Raw genomic sequence first — 17775 nt, 5'->3', positions numbered from 1 at the left:
GTCATCAAAATAAAAGTAAACTTAAAAATTGTTTTAATATTAAAATTTGGTAAAATCATTGATGTTTCTTCTTCACTAAGCCTATTCAAAAACCTGCCATTAGGAAGAAATTCAACATAAAATCGTGTGAATTCAGCATTCAACTGTGGGTTCCCACTTCGTTTTACCGCTCATGGATTTCAACCGGCACAAAAATAAGCTACGTTTTACCGCATGAAAAAACCTGTGTGGCTATAGCCTTACTGATAAGATCAGCTTTTTCAACAATCTTGATGATTTAATAAAAGACCATTGATCAAGGACAGCTGTGTCCAGTTTCAAACCATCAAAAAACTTTTTCCGAAAGAAAAAAAAATTTTTTCCATAACTTTGTGCTTTATAATAAAATAGATTCGTATTTTTACAAAATGGTCACTTATCCCGGGTCTAGGTCTTATGAGACCTACGGTAATAGCTTATTCTCTATATGGGAAATTCTCCAAAAGGAGATAAAATTGATATTTTAAAGACGTTATAAGAGTAAAATCACGTTCAAACGTACCTTGTTGATAACTTTAGTTCCCTTAAATCTTCTTACAAACTCTTCAGGAGTGGCTACAGTGAAGTCTTTGTCCAACTGGCGAGCATGGATCACTGTCCCTTGGGACATACTCGGCCTGAAATTAACAAAATACTATGAACTATTTTACTTTAGAAATTTATATACCTAACAACTAATACATATGTGCTGCTCTGCTAGTAGGCTATGACAGTTCTGGAGAAGGAAAGAGGGACCTTTTCCGTTTATTTTTACCAATATGTTTTTAAGGTTTAAATAATTTTAGAATTATCTACAAATATGTTCAGAGTAAGGTAAAACCAAGACATAACCTAAAATTTCAATTGTGTAAATTGTTACACATAGTGGTTAATGAATTAATGGAAAAGGTCCGGAAAAAGTAACAATGACTGACAGGATCCAGGACAGGTACGGTACCTAAATGATCTCTTGTGGTTTCTTCTAAAATCCTATTACTCAAACCAACTCTTAAAATCTTTGATATGCAAATGAAATAAAAATATTTACCATGTTACATGTTTGGCTTATTTATATCAGTAAGGCCAAAATAGTAGATAAGATTGTCAGATAAAACTTGTTCAACAACATGATTGCCTACTCTTCTTTGCTAGGAGGAAATGAGTTTAAACTAGTAATTCATAAAACAAGAGTAAAATTAATTTTATACTATTAAAGAAGTATAATTCTTTTTTAATAAAACTCATAACATTATGAGCTACCTCATAATTGTTCTACCTCATGGTATTTAGCTTCCTACTGAATATATCTTAAAATGTATATGAAAAATGCATCTGTGACAGTTAGAATACAAATAATTAGAGATATATAGGCTAATATATGATCAAAATGAATACAATTTAAATTTTATATTTAAATTTATAGATTATCATAAACCTACAAAAATGTTTATTACAAATTGTAATATTTATTGGTTTGAATATTAGCCTACTTGACAAATTAAATATCCCCTAGCCTAATAAAGAGTAAAGATTGATTTTTAAAATGTTAAGCCATTTTATAAAATACATAAATGATGTTATTAACTAACATTTTTTTAATTAGAACAGTACCGTACAGAGTTAACTGTCATGATGTGAATTGCTTCATTAGAGTTAGTAACAATAAATTAAGACAAAACAAGTCATTAGAGGAGCTTCACTTTTTAGGATTGATGAGGCTGATCTTAAAATACAATCAATATTACATACCCGTCTAGAGGATTCGTACTCATCTTGCTACAGGATCACTGAGAACTTAGGAAGATGAAGGTAAAATTATATTGGCAATCGATTTCTGGAAGGAAACAAGGATAGGTTAAAGGCAGGATGGACTGCAAAGGAGGAATTACTTACAAAGTAGTAAACTATGTTGTCTATAATAAGTTGTTAGGATCCTAATAGTACTGTCGTCGATCATTTTTAAGATCAACCAAAGAATACACTAAGGGAATATCGATGTTAAACATTTCAATAAGGCACATCAATTATTTCCTTTGTAATACATAATGCCATTCCCAAATCAATAATAGTGCAAGTAGTGAGAATAAGCAAACGGTTAAGAACACACAATCGTAGACCCTACAGATTTTCCACAAGATCCTTTGCAGTATTTGACTGATCTTTGAGGGTAATTATGTGAGTAACGCAAAAGCATTAAGCTCAAGCCCTTGGCTGTTAGCCTGATTAAATCATAGCAACAATCCCTGGCCAATGTATAGGGCAGATGGCTTGACTACACTCTACAAACATTCAGAAAAAGCACCAACACTAACAAAATTCTTTGAGTATTAATGAAATGAAACAATGAACCAGATACTTTTTATTTAGATTCACTGGAGTAAGTAGCCAAAGTCCAAGACTGGGTCAAGGTTCAAAAGGCTCTGGCCTGGATGAACCACCCAGGTATGAGGACGTCCAAATTACTAATCGACCCTACTGATAAAGGTTGAAAAGACTTGCTGAGCCTTAAGAAAGGGGACATTAGTCTACTAGTAGGAGTGTTAACAGGGCACGGTCCTATCAGGAAACATCTCAGGACCATAGGGAGGTCACAGACAGACCTATGCAGGTTCTGTGAGAACGAGGTAGAAACCTCAGAACACTTATGGCTGGACTGTCCAGCGTTGGCCCATAGACCAATGTATAGGTTACATCTCTGGGGAGGTTATTCCTGGAACCAACAGAGATAAGGAAGCTGGGTGTCTTTCAGCTCCTGGGCTACTTGAGGAGCCTAGGGCTGTCAGAATGAATTAAAGGGTGCTACAAAAGGTCTCCAGGCCGAAGTAGCTAGGGGTATGCCACTACCCCAGCCCCCACAAAAAAAAAAAAAAAAAAAATGTATTACCTAAACACATAGATTAACTATTGTGTAGCTATCTAGTAGTAGGTAGTTGTTAGGTAGGTGTTGTTTTGTTTTGTACTTACAAAATTCTTACAACTCAACGTTGAAAAATGTATTATTCGCCAAGTCACATAGAAATAGCCTAATGGAATATGTCGTGCTGCTCTTAAATACGGTACTTGAATATACTGAACATGTTGATTCTAGCAGTCAATTGGCGTTTTGGTTGAACAACCTATACGGATTGCTAGCGACCAAAGTTCTAACTAGAAGTCATTTATATAACTAAATTGGTAAACCCAAACTAGTATTCAAGTGTTTTCCCAAATGTATGGGTCTAACTACCTCCTAAAATAATCAGACAGACTAAACAGCCGAAGCGAGTAACTTAAACAGCTTGCTGTTATGAGAATCAATAACTCAAGGTCTAAGTCTAAAATGGGCATTCTTAACCTAGCCTAATCCAATTTTTAAGTTGGGAAAATTGAGGACACACCTTCAAAAACCTTTTCCCAACAAAACACTGAAATTTAGCATAATTTGTTAAGTTTCCAATTAAAAAAATAAATACGATCATTATTGGGTTTGGTTATGATAAGTCAGTTTAAACGTTGGCAATTACAAATAGCCTAATGTTTAGCAGTGAAGTCTGGTGGGGGGGGGGGGGGGAATGGTGTAGGCCCTATATAAATGTTCTGGCAATCACTGGCACAATAAGTAAGCCTACTGTTTAACAAGCAGAAAGTCTATTTATGACCACTCTTACTTAATGACCAATAAAGTACAGAATAGTACAATAACAATTCCAAAATGGAATAATAAAAATTGACTAACTTCAACAATAGACGTTACAATAGGCCTATAATAATTTTTAACTAGACACAACTGAAGTTTGGCTACCTAGCCCTTGAACGTCCTTTTTCAATGTAATGTGCATATTTGGTATCTCATCAACTATAACAATCTGCGTTTTTATACTAGGATAACATACAGTTTTTTACATCCGCATTATATCTGTTTTGATGTCTGTATGGCAGGAGTGTTCCACAATTATAACCGTTTTCTGATGCTAGGTATTCACTAATAAATATTCACTCTTAGTACAAATAATATACCATAAGTTTTTGTAGTTTCCAAGGTTCACATTGGTAGATTGTCGCCATCTTAATACGAACCGTTGTCCAAGCTAGTAAACAGTTAGGCCTATAGGCCTACGCAGTTCTTTGAAAAGAATTAACTTAACCTAATATCGAAAAAATAAGTTGATAAAATAATAAATGATTTTTTTCAATTTGGCAGATTGTGTGTAGATAAATACAGGGTGAGTTTTTAATGAGTTCCCCCCCCCCTACTTTTTTCTACATTTCTTAAAATATTAACCAAGGACCACATCAGATCATTGTTGAGTAGTAAGTACTCCATTTTGACTGGGTACACATTTTTGGCCGCCATCTTGGATACAAAACAGTTTTTTTCAAATGTAAAGGTAGGGTTGTGACCCATTATTTCAACTAGAATTTTACGCTGATTACAATGCAGAAATTAGTTTTTAAAAATCTTTATCCGTTCTAAAGTTATAAGGACTTTTTATAACTTGATTTTTAGCCCATTTTAACATTGTGCATTTACAAACTAAGACCATAATCTCAAAATAGTGCGAGATAAAGATAAGTATACACCACCATTCATTGTTGACCTATTTTCACTTGATTATGACGGATGTATTTTTTTTTTTGCCGCCATCTTGGATCTGCCATTTTGAAATCTGATAAATTAATTTAAATATGAAAAGTGGTGTTTAGACCCATCATTTTGAACTATTTTTTTATGCTGAACTCAATGCTGCAATCCGTTTTTGGTTATCAAGCATTCTTGATGAAATATTAAAATTATCTTATTCAAAAACTTCAATATTTCAAAAACCAAATATAGAAAATGAAAAACGGATTGCGGCATTGTGTTCAGCATAAAAAAGTACGGTAGCTCAAAATGATGGGTCACAACATCACCTTCATATTTAAATTAATTTGTCACATTTCAAAATGGCGGATCCAAGATGGCGGTCGAAAAAATACATCCGTCATAACCAAGTGAAAATAGGTCGACAATAAATGGTGGTGTATACTTATCTTTATCTAATACTATTTTGAGATTATGGTCTTAGTTTGTAAAAATGCACAATGTTAAAATGGGCTCAAAATAAATGTATAAAAAGTCCTCATAATTTTAGAACGGATAAAGATTTTTAAAAACTAATTGCGGCATTGTAATCAGCGTAAAATTCTAGTTTGAAATAATGGGTCACAACCCTACCTTTACATTTAAAAAAAAACTTTGTAGGTATCCAATATGGCGGATCCAAGATGGCGGCCATAAATGTATACCTACCCAGTCAAAATCAAGTAGGTACTTACTACTCTACAGTGATCTGACGTGGTCCGGGGTTGATATCTTAAGAAATGTAGAAAACAGTAGGGGGGGGAACTCTTTTAAAACTCACCCTGTAGCCTCCTACACTAAACATTTAGATTAGTGTACGACTACACACCCGACGATAGAGTAACTTAACCTCCGAAACGGCTATAAGGCTAATGCAATAACAAATCTGGATTACGAAGACAGTACTTATATACGTTTGTAAAAAATTTAAGGCCAAAACATCAAATACCTCTACTTAACCCTTCCGATGCAAATTTTTTTTTTAGTAAATTTTCCGAAAAATGCTAGAGGTAGGCCTATTTACTTATTTAGTCTAAAAAGTGCTAGGCTTGCCACGGAGGCGAAGTGTAGTGTGTGTGAAACAAAACCGGTATCTAAAATAAAATTTTTTATCTCGAAAGTGCTAAGAAACGATATATTGGGCCTCAATCATATGAGGAATCGAAATAAATCATATGCTGTTTCGAAACAACAACCGAGTCAACCCCAACCGATTGCCTATGCCCATTTACAAACGATCCAAAGTCGCAATGGCACAATAAATCGTCGTTTAGCACTTTTCAGATGAAACGTGACCAAAGATATATTGTTCCATAGCACTTTTTAGGAAAAAGACTCACAACGATATATTGTCGCAAAGCACTGAAAGGATTAAGTTAAGAGGTACAGTTTCTTAACTGAGTCAACCCCAACCGATAGCCTATGCCCATTTACACACGTTCCAAAGTCGCGCCGGCACAATAAATCGTCGCTAAGCACTTTTCAGATCAAACGTGAACAACGATAAGTTATATTGTTTCATAGCTTTTTTTGGGAAAAAGACGCACAACGATATAGGCCTAAGTTATTCAATAGGTATGTATATCAATATATACATATAACGATATAAGAAAATATTGATATATATTCGCATAGCACTGAAAGGATTAAGTTAAGGGGTACAGTTCCTTAACTAGGCTACGCTACTATCGATTGAAAACAGCGATTGGATTAGTAAACCGTCAATCAATTTTTTTATCATCAGCAGTTTTTAATAGGTTTAACAGTTTAATTTTATAATTTATATAGGCCTATCCTAAGTTAAAAATAAAATGAAGGTTTACTAATCTAATCGATATTCTCAATCGATAGTAGCGTAGCCCAGTTAAGATAAATTCATGGTTTTTATCTCAAAGGTTAGGCCTATCAGTATAGCCGTGGCCTTTAGGCCTAACTTATATTAATTGCAAAGCTAAGTCAGTTTCTAAAATGTTGATTAAGTCCTACTGCTCACAAATAGTTTACGCCGCTAGTATTATTGTGAAAATAGTTATAACTAACCTATAAAATAATAACACAGGAAAGCCTAGGACCTAGAGTCGCTTTAACAATTAATTCAGGTACAAATTATCATACCTCATAGAGCATTTTGTTTCGCTGTAATCCTTTCCATTAAAATGTTTCTCTAATTCGAGACCATTCAAATTCGAGTACTCACATTTACATTTAGTCATGGTAGGGTAGATGACAACAATGTTAAGTTAGGTTATGCTTCATAATCATAAACACAAATTTTCACCAGAAACAAGCACGGGAGTGACAACATTTAAAATCATACCAAAAGACACAGCCTGTAATAACTATTATCCCATGCCATTGAAAATATACATCGTAAGAGTTTACAAGGTAGGCCTAAAGTATTTAAGTCATTTTGACAGCTGAATCAGATACAGCTGTGTTAAGAGATACGGACAACAGGACTCAGGAGCAAAGCAAGATGACGTTTTGACTAAACAACGTGACGTCATGCCAGATATGAACGAATCCTCCACTCCTCGATGGTGGCGTGATTTTTCTTGACCAATGACAACGCATGATTCATCTTGGTAAGTAAAGTCTACATTATGAATGGAAACCAGAATGTCCACGCGTGGGATTTTATTCCCGAATACGGGATATTCAGAGCATACGCTGGATGAAACGGGATTTTTTGCTACTGTACTGGCTACAAACGTTAAAGTGGAATTTCTTATTAGGCCTATTGGATTTTCAGACAAAAAAATGGTTAGTCACTAATTTTAATTTACCGTAAATAAGTAAATAGGCTGTTAAAATGCAAAATTATACAGGGCGAATATAAAGTCAAGACCCCTCCATCTAATACTTTCATAAGTAGATATCCGTATGGTGGTCGTGCAACCTTAGCAGGAAGTTTCATTTTATGATTTTAAAATTTTTGAGTGCCCCCAAAAAGGGGGATTTTGGGGGCAACTAAACAATTTTAAATGTAAAGCCCCTTCAAGTGTCACCTCATTTTGAAGTGTTTACAAAAACCTAAAGAATGGTGAAAACCAGAGTTCGCTACAGTATCTCTTCTCTGTCCAAAATGGTTGTAAATATTATCATTACGAACCAATATTACCGTTGATTTTCCATAACATTTGACAGGCTACCATTTTGGATAGAGATGAGATAGTGAACTATGGTATTCGCCATTCTTTAAGTTTTTGTAAACACTTCAAAATGAGGTGTCACTTGAAGGGGGTTTAGGTACATTTAAAATTGTTGAGTTGCCCCCAAAATCCCCCTTTCTGTAGGACATTAAAATATTTCAAAATCGTAAAATGAAACTTCCTGCTAAGATCGTACGACCACCAAAAGGATACTGTATCTCTGGATATTTACTACAAAATTATAGAGGGCTTGACTTTTTATTCACCCTGTATACTCAAACTCTATGGCGAAAATGTACCAAGCGATTTACTCAAATCACTTTCATACCGATAATTATTTAAATGTAGGAGAACATTAAGATTAATTCGTCGACTTTGAGTGCAGGGCCGGAGTGTTTGTTGCTGCCTGAAAACTTTGACGACTGAGGGTCATCATTTGCGTATCCAGCAGGATTTTGCCCTGAAGGGGGGGGGGGGAGGAGTTGCAGGCAGAAGGCTTAGGGCCTCGCCGGGGGGTATGGAAATTTATTTATTTATTTATAAATTGTTGCACCATTTTTTACAAGAAAAATACAATGGTCTTAAATTTTTGAGTTTTCGAAATTGTTGTGGTTAAAACCACAAGTTGTATATTTTGCCAAACAAACTGGATCAGGCTAAAAAAAGTGACCTCAGTCTGTAAAAAAAGCTGCGCAACACAAATCATCTCACTAATCCCTCACTGGTATTGCTTTTGTATTTAGATTAGAATATGTCTTAGTTTCGTGAATATCTATAACTCGTGTCATAGTGATATAGAAGGCCTCGTCAGATCAAAAACCCGCCAGCAACAATAAAATTGGCAAAAGACACCTAAAAGAGGAAACATTAGAAGTAAAAGTAGAAGAATATAAGACGAGGACGAGAGGCATAGAGGAATGACAGAACAAAGAAAGTGTTATCGAAGTACAGTACTTTCTCCTGTGGGCAAGGTGCTGCAGTTACGTCAGCGTGTCACAGTCACAGAGACCCGAACAGCCTCATAACTTTCACGACCAAGGTCTCTAATCAAATATTGTAATATCAATTCAAAATACAGTACGGCTACTAGAGATATTTGTACATTAAGCAAACAGTTCTTCAGTTGTGTTCCACTAATCTGTAGGCCCTCCGTTCTTTACAGAAAGAGATAGGCATTAGGCAAACTGCTCCCCCTTCCTCCAGCACGTAATTATACAGTGTGGTGGGGATTGAACCTGCGACCTTGCAGCGAGTCCTCACCTTCTGGAGTAGGTCGTGGTTTGACCTTCCCAATAAATTATTTTCATTACCAACTTGAAACATGAAACTTATTTTTTCGTATGACAAGACACGTTTTTATGAACACACAAAATTGAACTAAGCAAGATCTGGGATAGCAAGTGAAACTATAACTCAGAGAATATAAGTTTTTATTAATAGGATACCGTCAAAGGCAATATTTTTTTTTTTGTGAACGAGAAAATTATAGATGAATTTACTTTGATTTTGGTATTGTACTTTTGAGAGTCTTTTAGCATCTAAGTTTTTGGACTTTTCGCAGAACTAAAAACAAAATAAATAAACAGAACAAATTGCTTTCAAACACAAATCAGAATGTCACAACTATAGATAACCAATACGGATGAAAGTGCCGATCAACTCAACCCAACATAAATCCAAATCCCATATCCACACTTGGGAAAGCAGCTTTCGCTGCAATAATAAACAGATTACGGGTTTACTACGTATGTACTTACAATAAGTCACCGAACATTTCTGCCCTGCAGAGGTATTTCGTGTGATCCCCGAAATGGACTACAGAGTAGAAATTGGTCTAGCGCAATAAAGGACTATGGTTGCTTCACACTCAGAAGTTCCGGCTGAAGCAATCCTTTCTCTGACATTTCCTTGTCGCGTGAATGTTACTTTTTGGTATATTGGTTAGTTCTCACGGGTACGTAGGCGATTGAGACAACCTCTGCGATCATTCCTCAGGACAATACGATAACGCATGAGGATGGGAAAGTGTTATAAGGTCTGGCTTTGTAAGTTCAGTACCTACATGGTTGTTATAGTCCTCGCCACCCTAAGTTGAGGCAGCCAAAGGTCGCACTAGATATACGCCGTGCGGCCTTTGGCTGCCTCAACTTAGGGTGGCGAGGACTATAGCCCCAGACCATTGATATTTATATGTAGCCCCAGAGCTGGACACCGTATTGCACGTGTTACACGTATTAGACGCGATAAAAATTAATAACCCAATCATATTCACAACCAGAACATATTCAACATTAAGAAAAACAAATTATCTTAATCATATCTATCGAGCGATAAGGTATTAGAAAACATTGGTATCGGGCCATAGGGAGGATAGGAAACCCAATCGTAAGCCTACAAAGTATTAATTAATAATACGGCCAAATAAGTACGTTTTCTGTAATGTTTATATAATATTTAATAATAAATTTATTGTGTTAGACGAAATACTTTTAGTTTAAGTAAACGACATCCAGTTTTATGGACACGATTTAACTACTTTTAACTATAATAGGCCTAGGCCCCATCTTTCTCTGTTATTTTATGTATTTTTATGTATTTTACAATGAAATAATAAATACCGAATCACTAAATACCTGTTTTTCATTAAGCTAAAGTTGTACGAACACAACACGTTTTGAGCCACTAGATTCTTTACTACAATTGTTATTATATTTTTGTAATTTATTGTGTTTTCAGTAATTTTAAAAACGTGAGAGGTAATTCTTGCTTCTACCGACAAGACTTCGTTCGACCTCGCCGTCTGGCTTGACAAGCACAAGGCGGGTAAAACAAACATGTGTTTTCACAACTCGGATTCCTTTCCTCCAGTCCTCCATGATGCCACGAACACAAGTTATGTTTGCAATTAGTGGTGACTGTAGTAATGGTCGACAAATAGCTTGGAGATGACTGGCAGGGTCGAAGATGACGGGGTAACCATTGTCCTCTCAGGCTAAAAAGTAAAAACTTGAGACAACAGATGGAACCTGGCTCACGTAAGTAAAAGGTTACACGGAGGTAAAATCAACCCAGAGAGGAAACATGTACACACAGAGTAAAAATTACACACACGTTAAAAGCTTGAGCAGTGACGGAATTTTATTTCGAAGGGAAGCCCCCTCCTACCCTGTAAAATATAAAGCTTAAAAACAGGGCCCACCCTGACATTTTGGGGAGATCAACCCCCCCTGGGACAGCGACTGAACTTGAGGCAATAGATACCTGGCTCAAATATCTAAAAAAAATTACACACAGAGAAACCTACCACAGGGTAAATTTTAACCCTTAAAGGAGAAACTTGACACTCAGAGTAAAAACTTCGGGAAAAGAAAAAACTTGAGAATATAGATAAAGCCTAAGTGACAGGGGTGAAAACATGACAAAAATAGGTGAAACTAACCCACAAGGTAATCCATAGAGATGTGATACGCAAAAATAAACATAGCCTAACTCAACTCATTGAGTAAAAACTTGAGACAGTAGATTATCCTTACTAACAGGAATAAAAACGTGACAGACAAAAGTGATACTTAACCCGCGAGGTACAATTTAACCTAAATTTAGTCACATTTTGTTCATATAATCCCTGTAAGTCTCCATGGACTGCGTTTGGATACCAAACTCTTGTGTAATGTTTGAGATCTTTTGAATTTCAAAATAAGCCATTAACTCGTGGTTCGAGATTGACCAGAATTTAAGCGACGCGTCGTTTCCTCCAGAATAACGAGTATAAAACGTATTCCATTTCATAATGTTTATCAGAATTTTGAAGATATAACGCCTCCATAGTAACCAGAGGTGTAATAAACGGAACCAGTGTGGATGTCAAACCTGACATGGATTTTGGATACGCTTTACCGTATTTTAATATTGGTCGTTGTCATTCGTACAAACGTCGCGGGAGCGAGCTGGTCTAGTGGTTAGAGCGAGCGACTTTGGTCCCTGAGGTCGAGGTCTCGGGTTAAAATCCCGCCAAATCACCAATGGATTTTATCTAAGTGATAGAGCCGCGGGCGAGTGTGGAAAGTTTCCTTAGTGCAGCAAATGCACTTTGCACTCGTATTACACATTATATTTTACCTACAGTTACTACAAAAAATGAAAAAAATAGTTTTTCAAACACTTAACAACACGTTTTATGTTAGGTTAAATCCAAGCGTTGAACGAAATGGGAAACGCTGCACCAGCTGATCGTACTCGTAGTATCTTAAAGTGTTGCCAACCTATTTCCAAACGTATACGGATTACGTGGCTAATAAAAGCACGCTGTTTTGTGCAGCAATCAGCAACGTTCTGTACTACAATCAGTGCAAGGAAGCCCACTTTGTCAGGTGACTGTAGGAAAACGAATTTTTTATTGTAATTATATCACGGTTACTTTCCTAAGCGATAAGTTTTCCTTTTTAGATAAACTATACAACGTGTAAGTAAGGCGGATTACAGAGAACTTAGTCAAACTCCTAATATGACCCACCGACATACCGCAATAGTGTTCAACTGTAATGTGATCATTTCATAACAACATTGATTCAGCATTATCTTTGTTAGGACTTTCTCACACGATTTATAAAGATCTTAGGTTTAAGTAAGTTGTTTGACCTTAATTTGACGTATTGGTATTGGTCATTAAATATTACCCACAAGGCTCGAATCAAAATGTGGTCTCTGTTTGTGAGTTATGATTAAGTACCTTATCCGTTAGAAACTATTCACAAAATACAGAATTTTGGATTACTTTTTAATTCGAATTTTAACACACACCTCTACAATAATCAGTGGGCAATAATTTTATGTTTATAAAATTGAATTAACAACTAAAAGACTCCGGACAATTTAAATATGATATTAAGATATGTTTCTTACTCAGGAACAATGCCCTAAAATATTGGTAGAGAGGTCCGGGACACCCTGTATAGGATAATTTCGCTGTAAAAAACTTGTTAGCATATCGAACTATAATTTGAGAAAATAAATTTAATTTTAATATAGAAGCAGACAAAGCTACAAAAAATTATGATAATTTTTATAATTCATAAAATAAAATGGCAGCCATATAAAACGTTTGTAAAATCAACGAGTTTTGAGTTATTTCAGTAACAAAATTTGTTTTATGAATTTGAAAATTTTCATAATTTGTTTGTTGCTTTGTCAAGTTGTCATTAATGTTTGTGCAAAGTTTCAATTTCGTATCCAAAACTACAAAAAATAAATGAAAAACCAAAATGGCGGCCGTGTGAGTAACTAAGGACTTCCGGACAGTTTAAATATCATATTTAGATATGTTTCTTACTCAGGAACAATGCCCTAAAATATTGGTAGAGAGTTCCGGGACACCCTGTATACAATACATGTAAGGGGTAAGATAGGTATAAATATAAAATATATAATAAATATAATGGGTAAAAAACCACTATATGGCTCATAATTGAATTGTAGTCTGTGTATTGTCCCACAAGAGAATAAAAACTAGAACTATAAGAACCAATGAGACTGTATCGCGCCATGGTTAACAGAATCGAGCGATATTGTTATCCAATTCCAAATGAGCAATTTACTTTTAGTTTCAGGAACTGTGGCTACTTCCGACGTCTATGACTCTGACAAAGTAACACATTTTCTCGGCATAATCATGGCATGGTAAACTCAACCGGCTTGATTGTAGCGTTATCATTAGCATTTCCCTACTAGTAAGTTTCCATTTCCAAATTGGTAGTCTGGCGTCCTACGGCCGTCCTTGTTTATTCAGGACATCGAGCTGAGGTCAAGTTTTTGTTACGAATACTCACTTTCATAGAGGGCAAAAACCACGCGCATTGCAACACCCTGGGCGAGGGTATTCGGAAAGCATATACATGTATAGGAAACTGTTAGCGGCGATTGACTGTGTATTGTATCATTAACTGAAACCTTGGCTTTCTCATTTGTATGGTCATTCCATTTAAGCAGGAGTAATTGACGAAATTATTCTTGGGATTCTTAGGATTGTTTTCTGACAAGATAGAACAAATTTATACCAGTTATTATATTAAGTATTTACCCGTGAAAATTTACATAATTTATCTAACTTTAGCATTATATACTTGACTAAATAAGATTATTGTATCTAGGAGGCTCGCCGACTTTTCTACATTCAAATAACAACCATTACTTCACGACTGTACTTGGTTTCAAATAAATACAACTCGTGGAAAATGTAAGTCACCTTTTAAACTATAATTTACATGTATGATTTCAAACTAAATATCAATTTACACAATTTTTTAAATATTCGAATTTGGTAAAATATAGGCCTAGTAGTTTTTTGGAATCATCTACTTTTGTAAAACCTTTTTAGTAAAAGCAACCCGCTGTGTACATTTTCAAGGTGTCTTTGAACCACCACATTTTTATTTTATTAGCTTATTATTATAATTTGTTAATGTTCGTTGAGCATACTTTGACAGACGAGTTCGAGAGATTGTCACCTTGTTTGGAAAACGCACAGTATCCAAACCCAGATTAGTAGGTATAACTATTTAAGTTTTGAGACGCTAATACAGTCACAGGCCCAAATTGAACATACAATGTCATATTAGAGGTTGTTTGACGCTATTACTATTCTTAATGAATGTGTAAATAAAGATTAATTGTCTATTGTCTATTGTTTGTTTAATAAACTAAACTATGCTGACATAATAAGTGAATATTGATTAAAGCCAATCCCGATCCATAAATGTACCTATAGAGGTCAAGTGATCATCGCCAGATAATAACCATATTTTGGATATGGCATGAAAAAAATATAACATTATTGTGGTGTGAGTAGCCTCCGGATTGCGAATTATATGCGATTATAGATATAACATTAGTTTTTAATAACGTTAACAGGGTATCAGATTGTATTCAAATTTACGTTGAACACAATCTCGATTATAAAAAAAGTGATAAAACAACGCAAACGTAGTTAATTATTGCACATTCCTTCAATATTGGATTTACGTGATAACGCATTGACGTAGAGTTGATAAGTTGAGTGTTTGCTCAAGTTAGATAAATGATGGCGTCACTGACGACCTTGTGCAAGGGAATCCCGATATTGCTGTTGATTACGTATTGAGGTTCACGGTTGTATTCTACCTTGAACGGGGCAATATGGCATACACTTGAAAAAAGGACCAATTAACTGCAAGTAAAAAGCAGTATTTAGGGGCTTAATTGTATAGAATATAGAGCATGGCTTTCAAAAGCGAAACTTCTTCCATGCAGAAAAGGTACCACGCCTGAGAGGTCCATCCTTATTTATCTCCAGGCAGTTTGACTCGCAGCAAACCACTGGGTTACGAAATCATCAGAAAGCTTAAGGCCATTTGTGATTGGCGGGATTTGAGCCTGCACAAGTCGCGAACCATTTAGGGCCTATACATTATATTATAAACATTGTGTACGAGTGTCAAAGCGAAAGATGGGATTAAACTGTGTTAATGTAATTAATTGCTAAGGACAGTTATATGTCAAGAACTCAATACTCTACCCGTATAGTGAAAAGTAAATTTTATTTTACTACTATTATAGAATTTACGCATATGTTTAGGTGACATTAAACTTATTACACAAAATAAAATCATACCAAATAAAGCGGATAACAGCCAAAATAGTTTTTTTTATAAAACTTGAATCTTTCCATTGAGTGGAACGGACAAAACTCCACTCACTTATAATTTTTAAATACAGTACATCCAGCTGATCGAGCTAAGGCGACGGATGCACAATGCTGAGTCTAAAATATTGTGTTGTGCTGATACAACGGCCTGAAGACCGCAGTACTGTATATTCAACCTGAATTCCTCTATAAACTGACCAAATCCAAATTGAGTTTCATAACCACAGGGTGTCCACAGAAAATTTGTCATTAATCTCCATGACTTTCCAAAATGTGGACACCCTGTAACCAGTTATAGACATTTGACAGTGATGTACATCACCAAACCACCCAAAAGTGAATCTCTAAACACGAACAATAGGGCACAGAAAACACTTCTAACGTTAATGCATTTAAATGAGATGTTTAATAGGTTCTACGTAATTGCTTAAAAACGCTACCTAATGTAATACAACTTGTCAAAAGTGTATAGCATTTTAACATGTTTATTAAGTTTTGAAATGATTTAACTTTGGTTGATGACACATATCAAGCACGTTTTACAATATTAATTTATTAGCTTTGGCCATCATTTATTAGTATACGTTTTAATAGTAATATCGCCGAGAATTGAGAATTGACTATTATTATTATTATTATTATTATTATTATTAGCGACCAGTGAATTTTGACTGTGGTGGGATCACTAATTCATAACGGTTAATTTATTTATTAACTTTATAGTTTCATTATGCTCGCGTACATGATCATCAGGTCCAAAGGTCCAAAACACATTCCGTTCATACAGGGGTATTTAATAAGAATGGTGCAAAATGAAACGGTTGGTACGTCTGTTTCAGTGATTTCAAACAGCAAATTGTAACAATAATAGAAAGGGTGTACTTATAAGGTTTTTCAAGGTCATGGGTTGTCTCAGCTGATGTCCACTACTGTACTAAACGTATAGCTTAGATTCTCTCCACAGCGTCTGGCAGAGTCTGATGACGACCCGGAATCTTCCCGGCACAAACGTCTAGTTGTATTGAAATGTCTGATCCAACGATCTATACAGTTCCGATGAGGAGCCTCCTTCCTAGATTTGGTCCGAAAATTACGCTGAACACTAACAATATAAATTAGTATGAGCAAACTAAAACGCAAAATACTTATTTTTTATTGAGCCATTTGTTAACAGGTTTCGTGGACCGTGGTACTCAACTAAGTTACTGGGACAAAAAAACCTAGTCAAAACAAACTTATAAACACGCCCTAGCTGAAATCACGGAAACAGACGTACTAACCGTTAAGTTTTGCACCATTTTCAATAACCCTGTATGAAAGTTAAAGAACCTAGCACCTGCAGCTAAGGGTTTTTATTATAAAACTCTAGATGATTATGTATCTGGATGGCTGGGTAGTTTCGATTTCAAGTATGAAGATATTATGTGCGGCTCCCAATAGTGGGTTTGTATTCTTATTCATTTCAGTTTATAGCGTATGTATAGATTGAAAAATGTAAAATCCATATATATGTACAGTGGAAATATTCAACTCACCAAAATGTTGTTTTACCGATTGGTTGTAATCTAAGTTTGGCATGTATGGCTCTTTGTAAAACCAATGCTGTCCAAATTTGTAATGGTCTTTGCACCATATAGTTGAATATCGTAAGTAATTCGTTACTTGACTATTGTTATTTAACATTCGTGCTAACGTTTCTCCCATTACAATCGAACAAAGAGATTATTACACGATGACAGATCAAAAACTAACATTTATGGGGGAAACAAACTCCTAAAAAGTAATCAAAATCTGTACAAAAATCAGAGAGAAATGTTGAAAACCCAACACTTACGTTATCTGAGATCTGAGCGACTTTAAGGACCTCCATTTTAGTATCTCGTTCTGAGTCGGAGGTGGTGTGTCCGGGATTGGCTCAGGGGTGGCTGGGGTCTCAACCTCAACCTCGGGTTCCTCCTCCTCCTGTGACAGCTCTGAGAGGATGAACCTCCTAGAGTTCCTTCGTTGTATCATGGCGACGCGAACTCCCACAGTTTGCACGTCAACTCCCCACTTTGCACATCATTATACACCCGTATGTCTTTACTATATCTGTATTGACTTTCACCACAGTTCTAGGGGTCCTACAAAAAGTGGGATTCACTAATAACTACGTAGTAGAAGAATATTAACGTATGTTAACGCCTTAAACTAGCTTCAAAATGAGATTGTAATTATTTTGAAAACTTACGAATTTATAGTTCACACGAAGAATATACATTTCGCTCAGTCTCTGCCGAATACTGTGTTCGTATTTCATATCATGCTAACCTTTTTTAGTTATCCTG

The 17775-nt window shown here is 35.5% G+C and overlaps 1 protein-coding gene across 5 annotated transcripts in view; it reads right to left on the bottom strand.

Annotated features, from left to right (window-relative positions):
• Nucleotides 1-17775, bottom strand: part of LOC129006003 (acetyl-CoA carboxylase-like) — a 118394-nt gene that overhangs the window by 64728 nt on the left and 35891 nt on the right. For 4 of the 5 annotated variants that reach the window (XM_054435087.1, XM_054435090.1, XM_054435088.1 and 1 more), the window contains exon 3: nt 542-656. In XM_054435087.1, the coding sequence (XP_054291062.1) occupies nt 542-656 (115 nt within the window). Of the gene's footprint in view, nt 1-541; nt 657-6733; nt 6754-17775 lie in introns of those variants that run through there. The other variant, XM_054435091.1, reaches the window with a different exon arrangement.

Source organism: Macrosteles quadrilineatus, unplaced genomic scaffold, assembly GCF_028750875.1.
Source record: "Macrosteles quadrilineatus isolate MER2022 unplaced genomic scaffold, UCM_ALF_1.0 Scaffold_54__1_contigs__length_841927, whole genome shotgun sequence".
In the NCBI taxonomy this organism is placed as follows: Eukaryota; Metazoa; Arthropoda; class Insecta; order Hemiptera; family Cicadellidae; genus Macrosteles; species Macrosteles quadrilineatus.
This window is presented reverse-complemented; position numbering and strand designations above follow the sequence as displayed.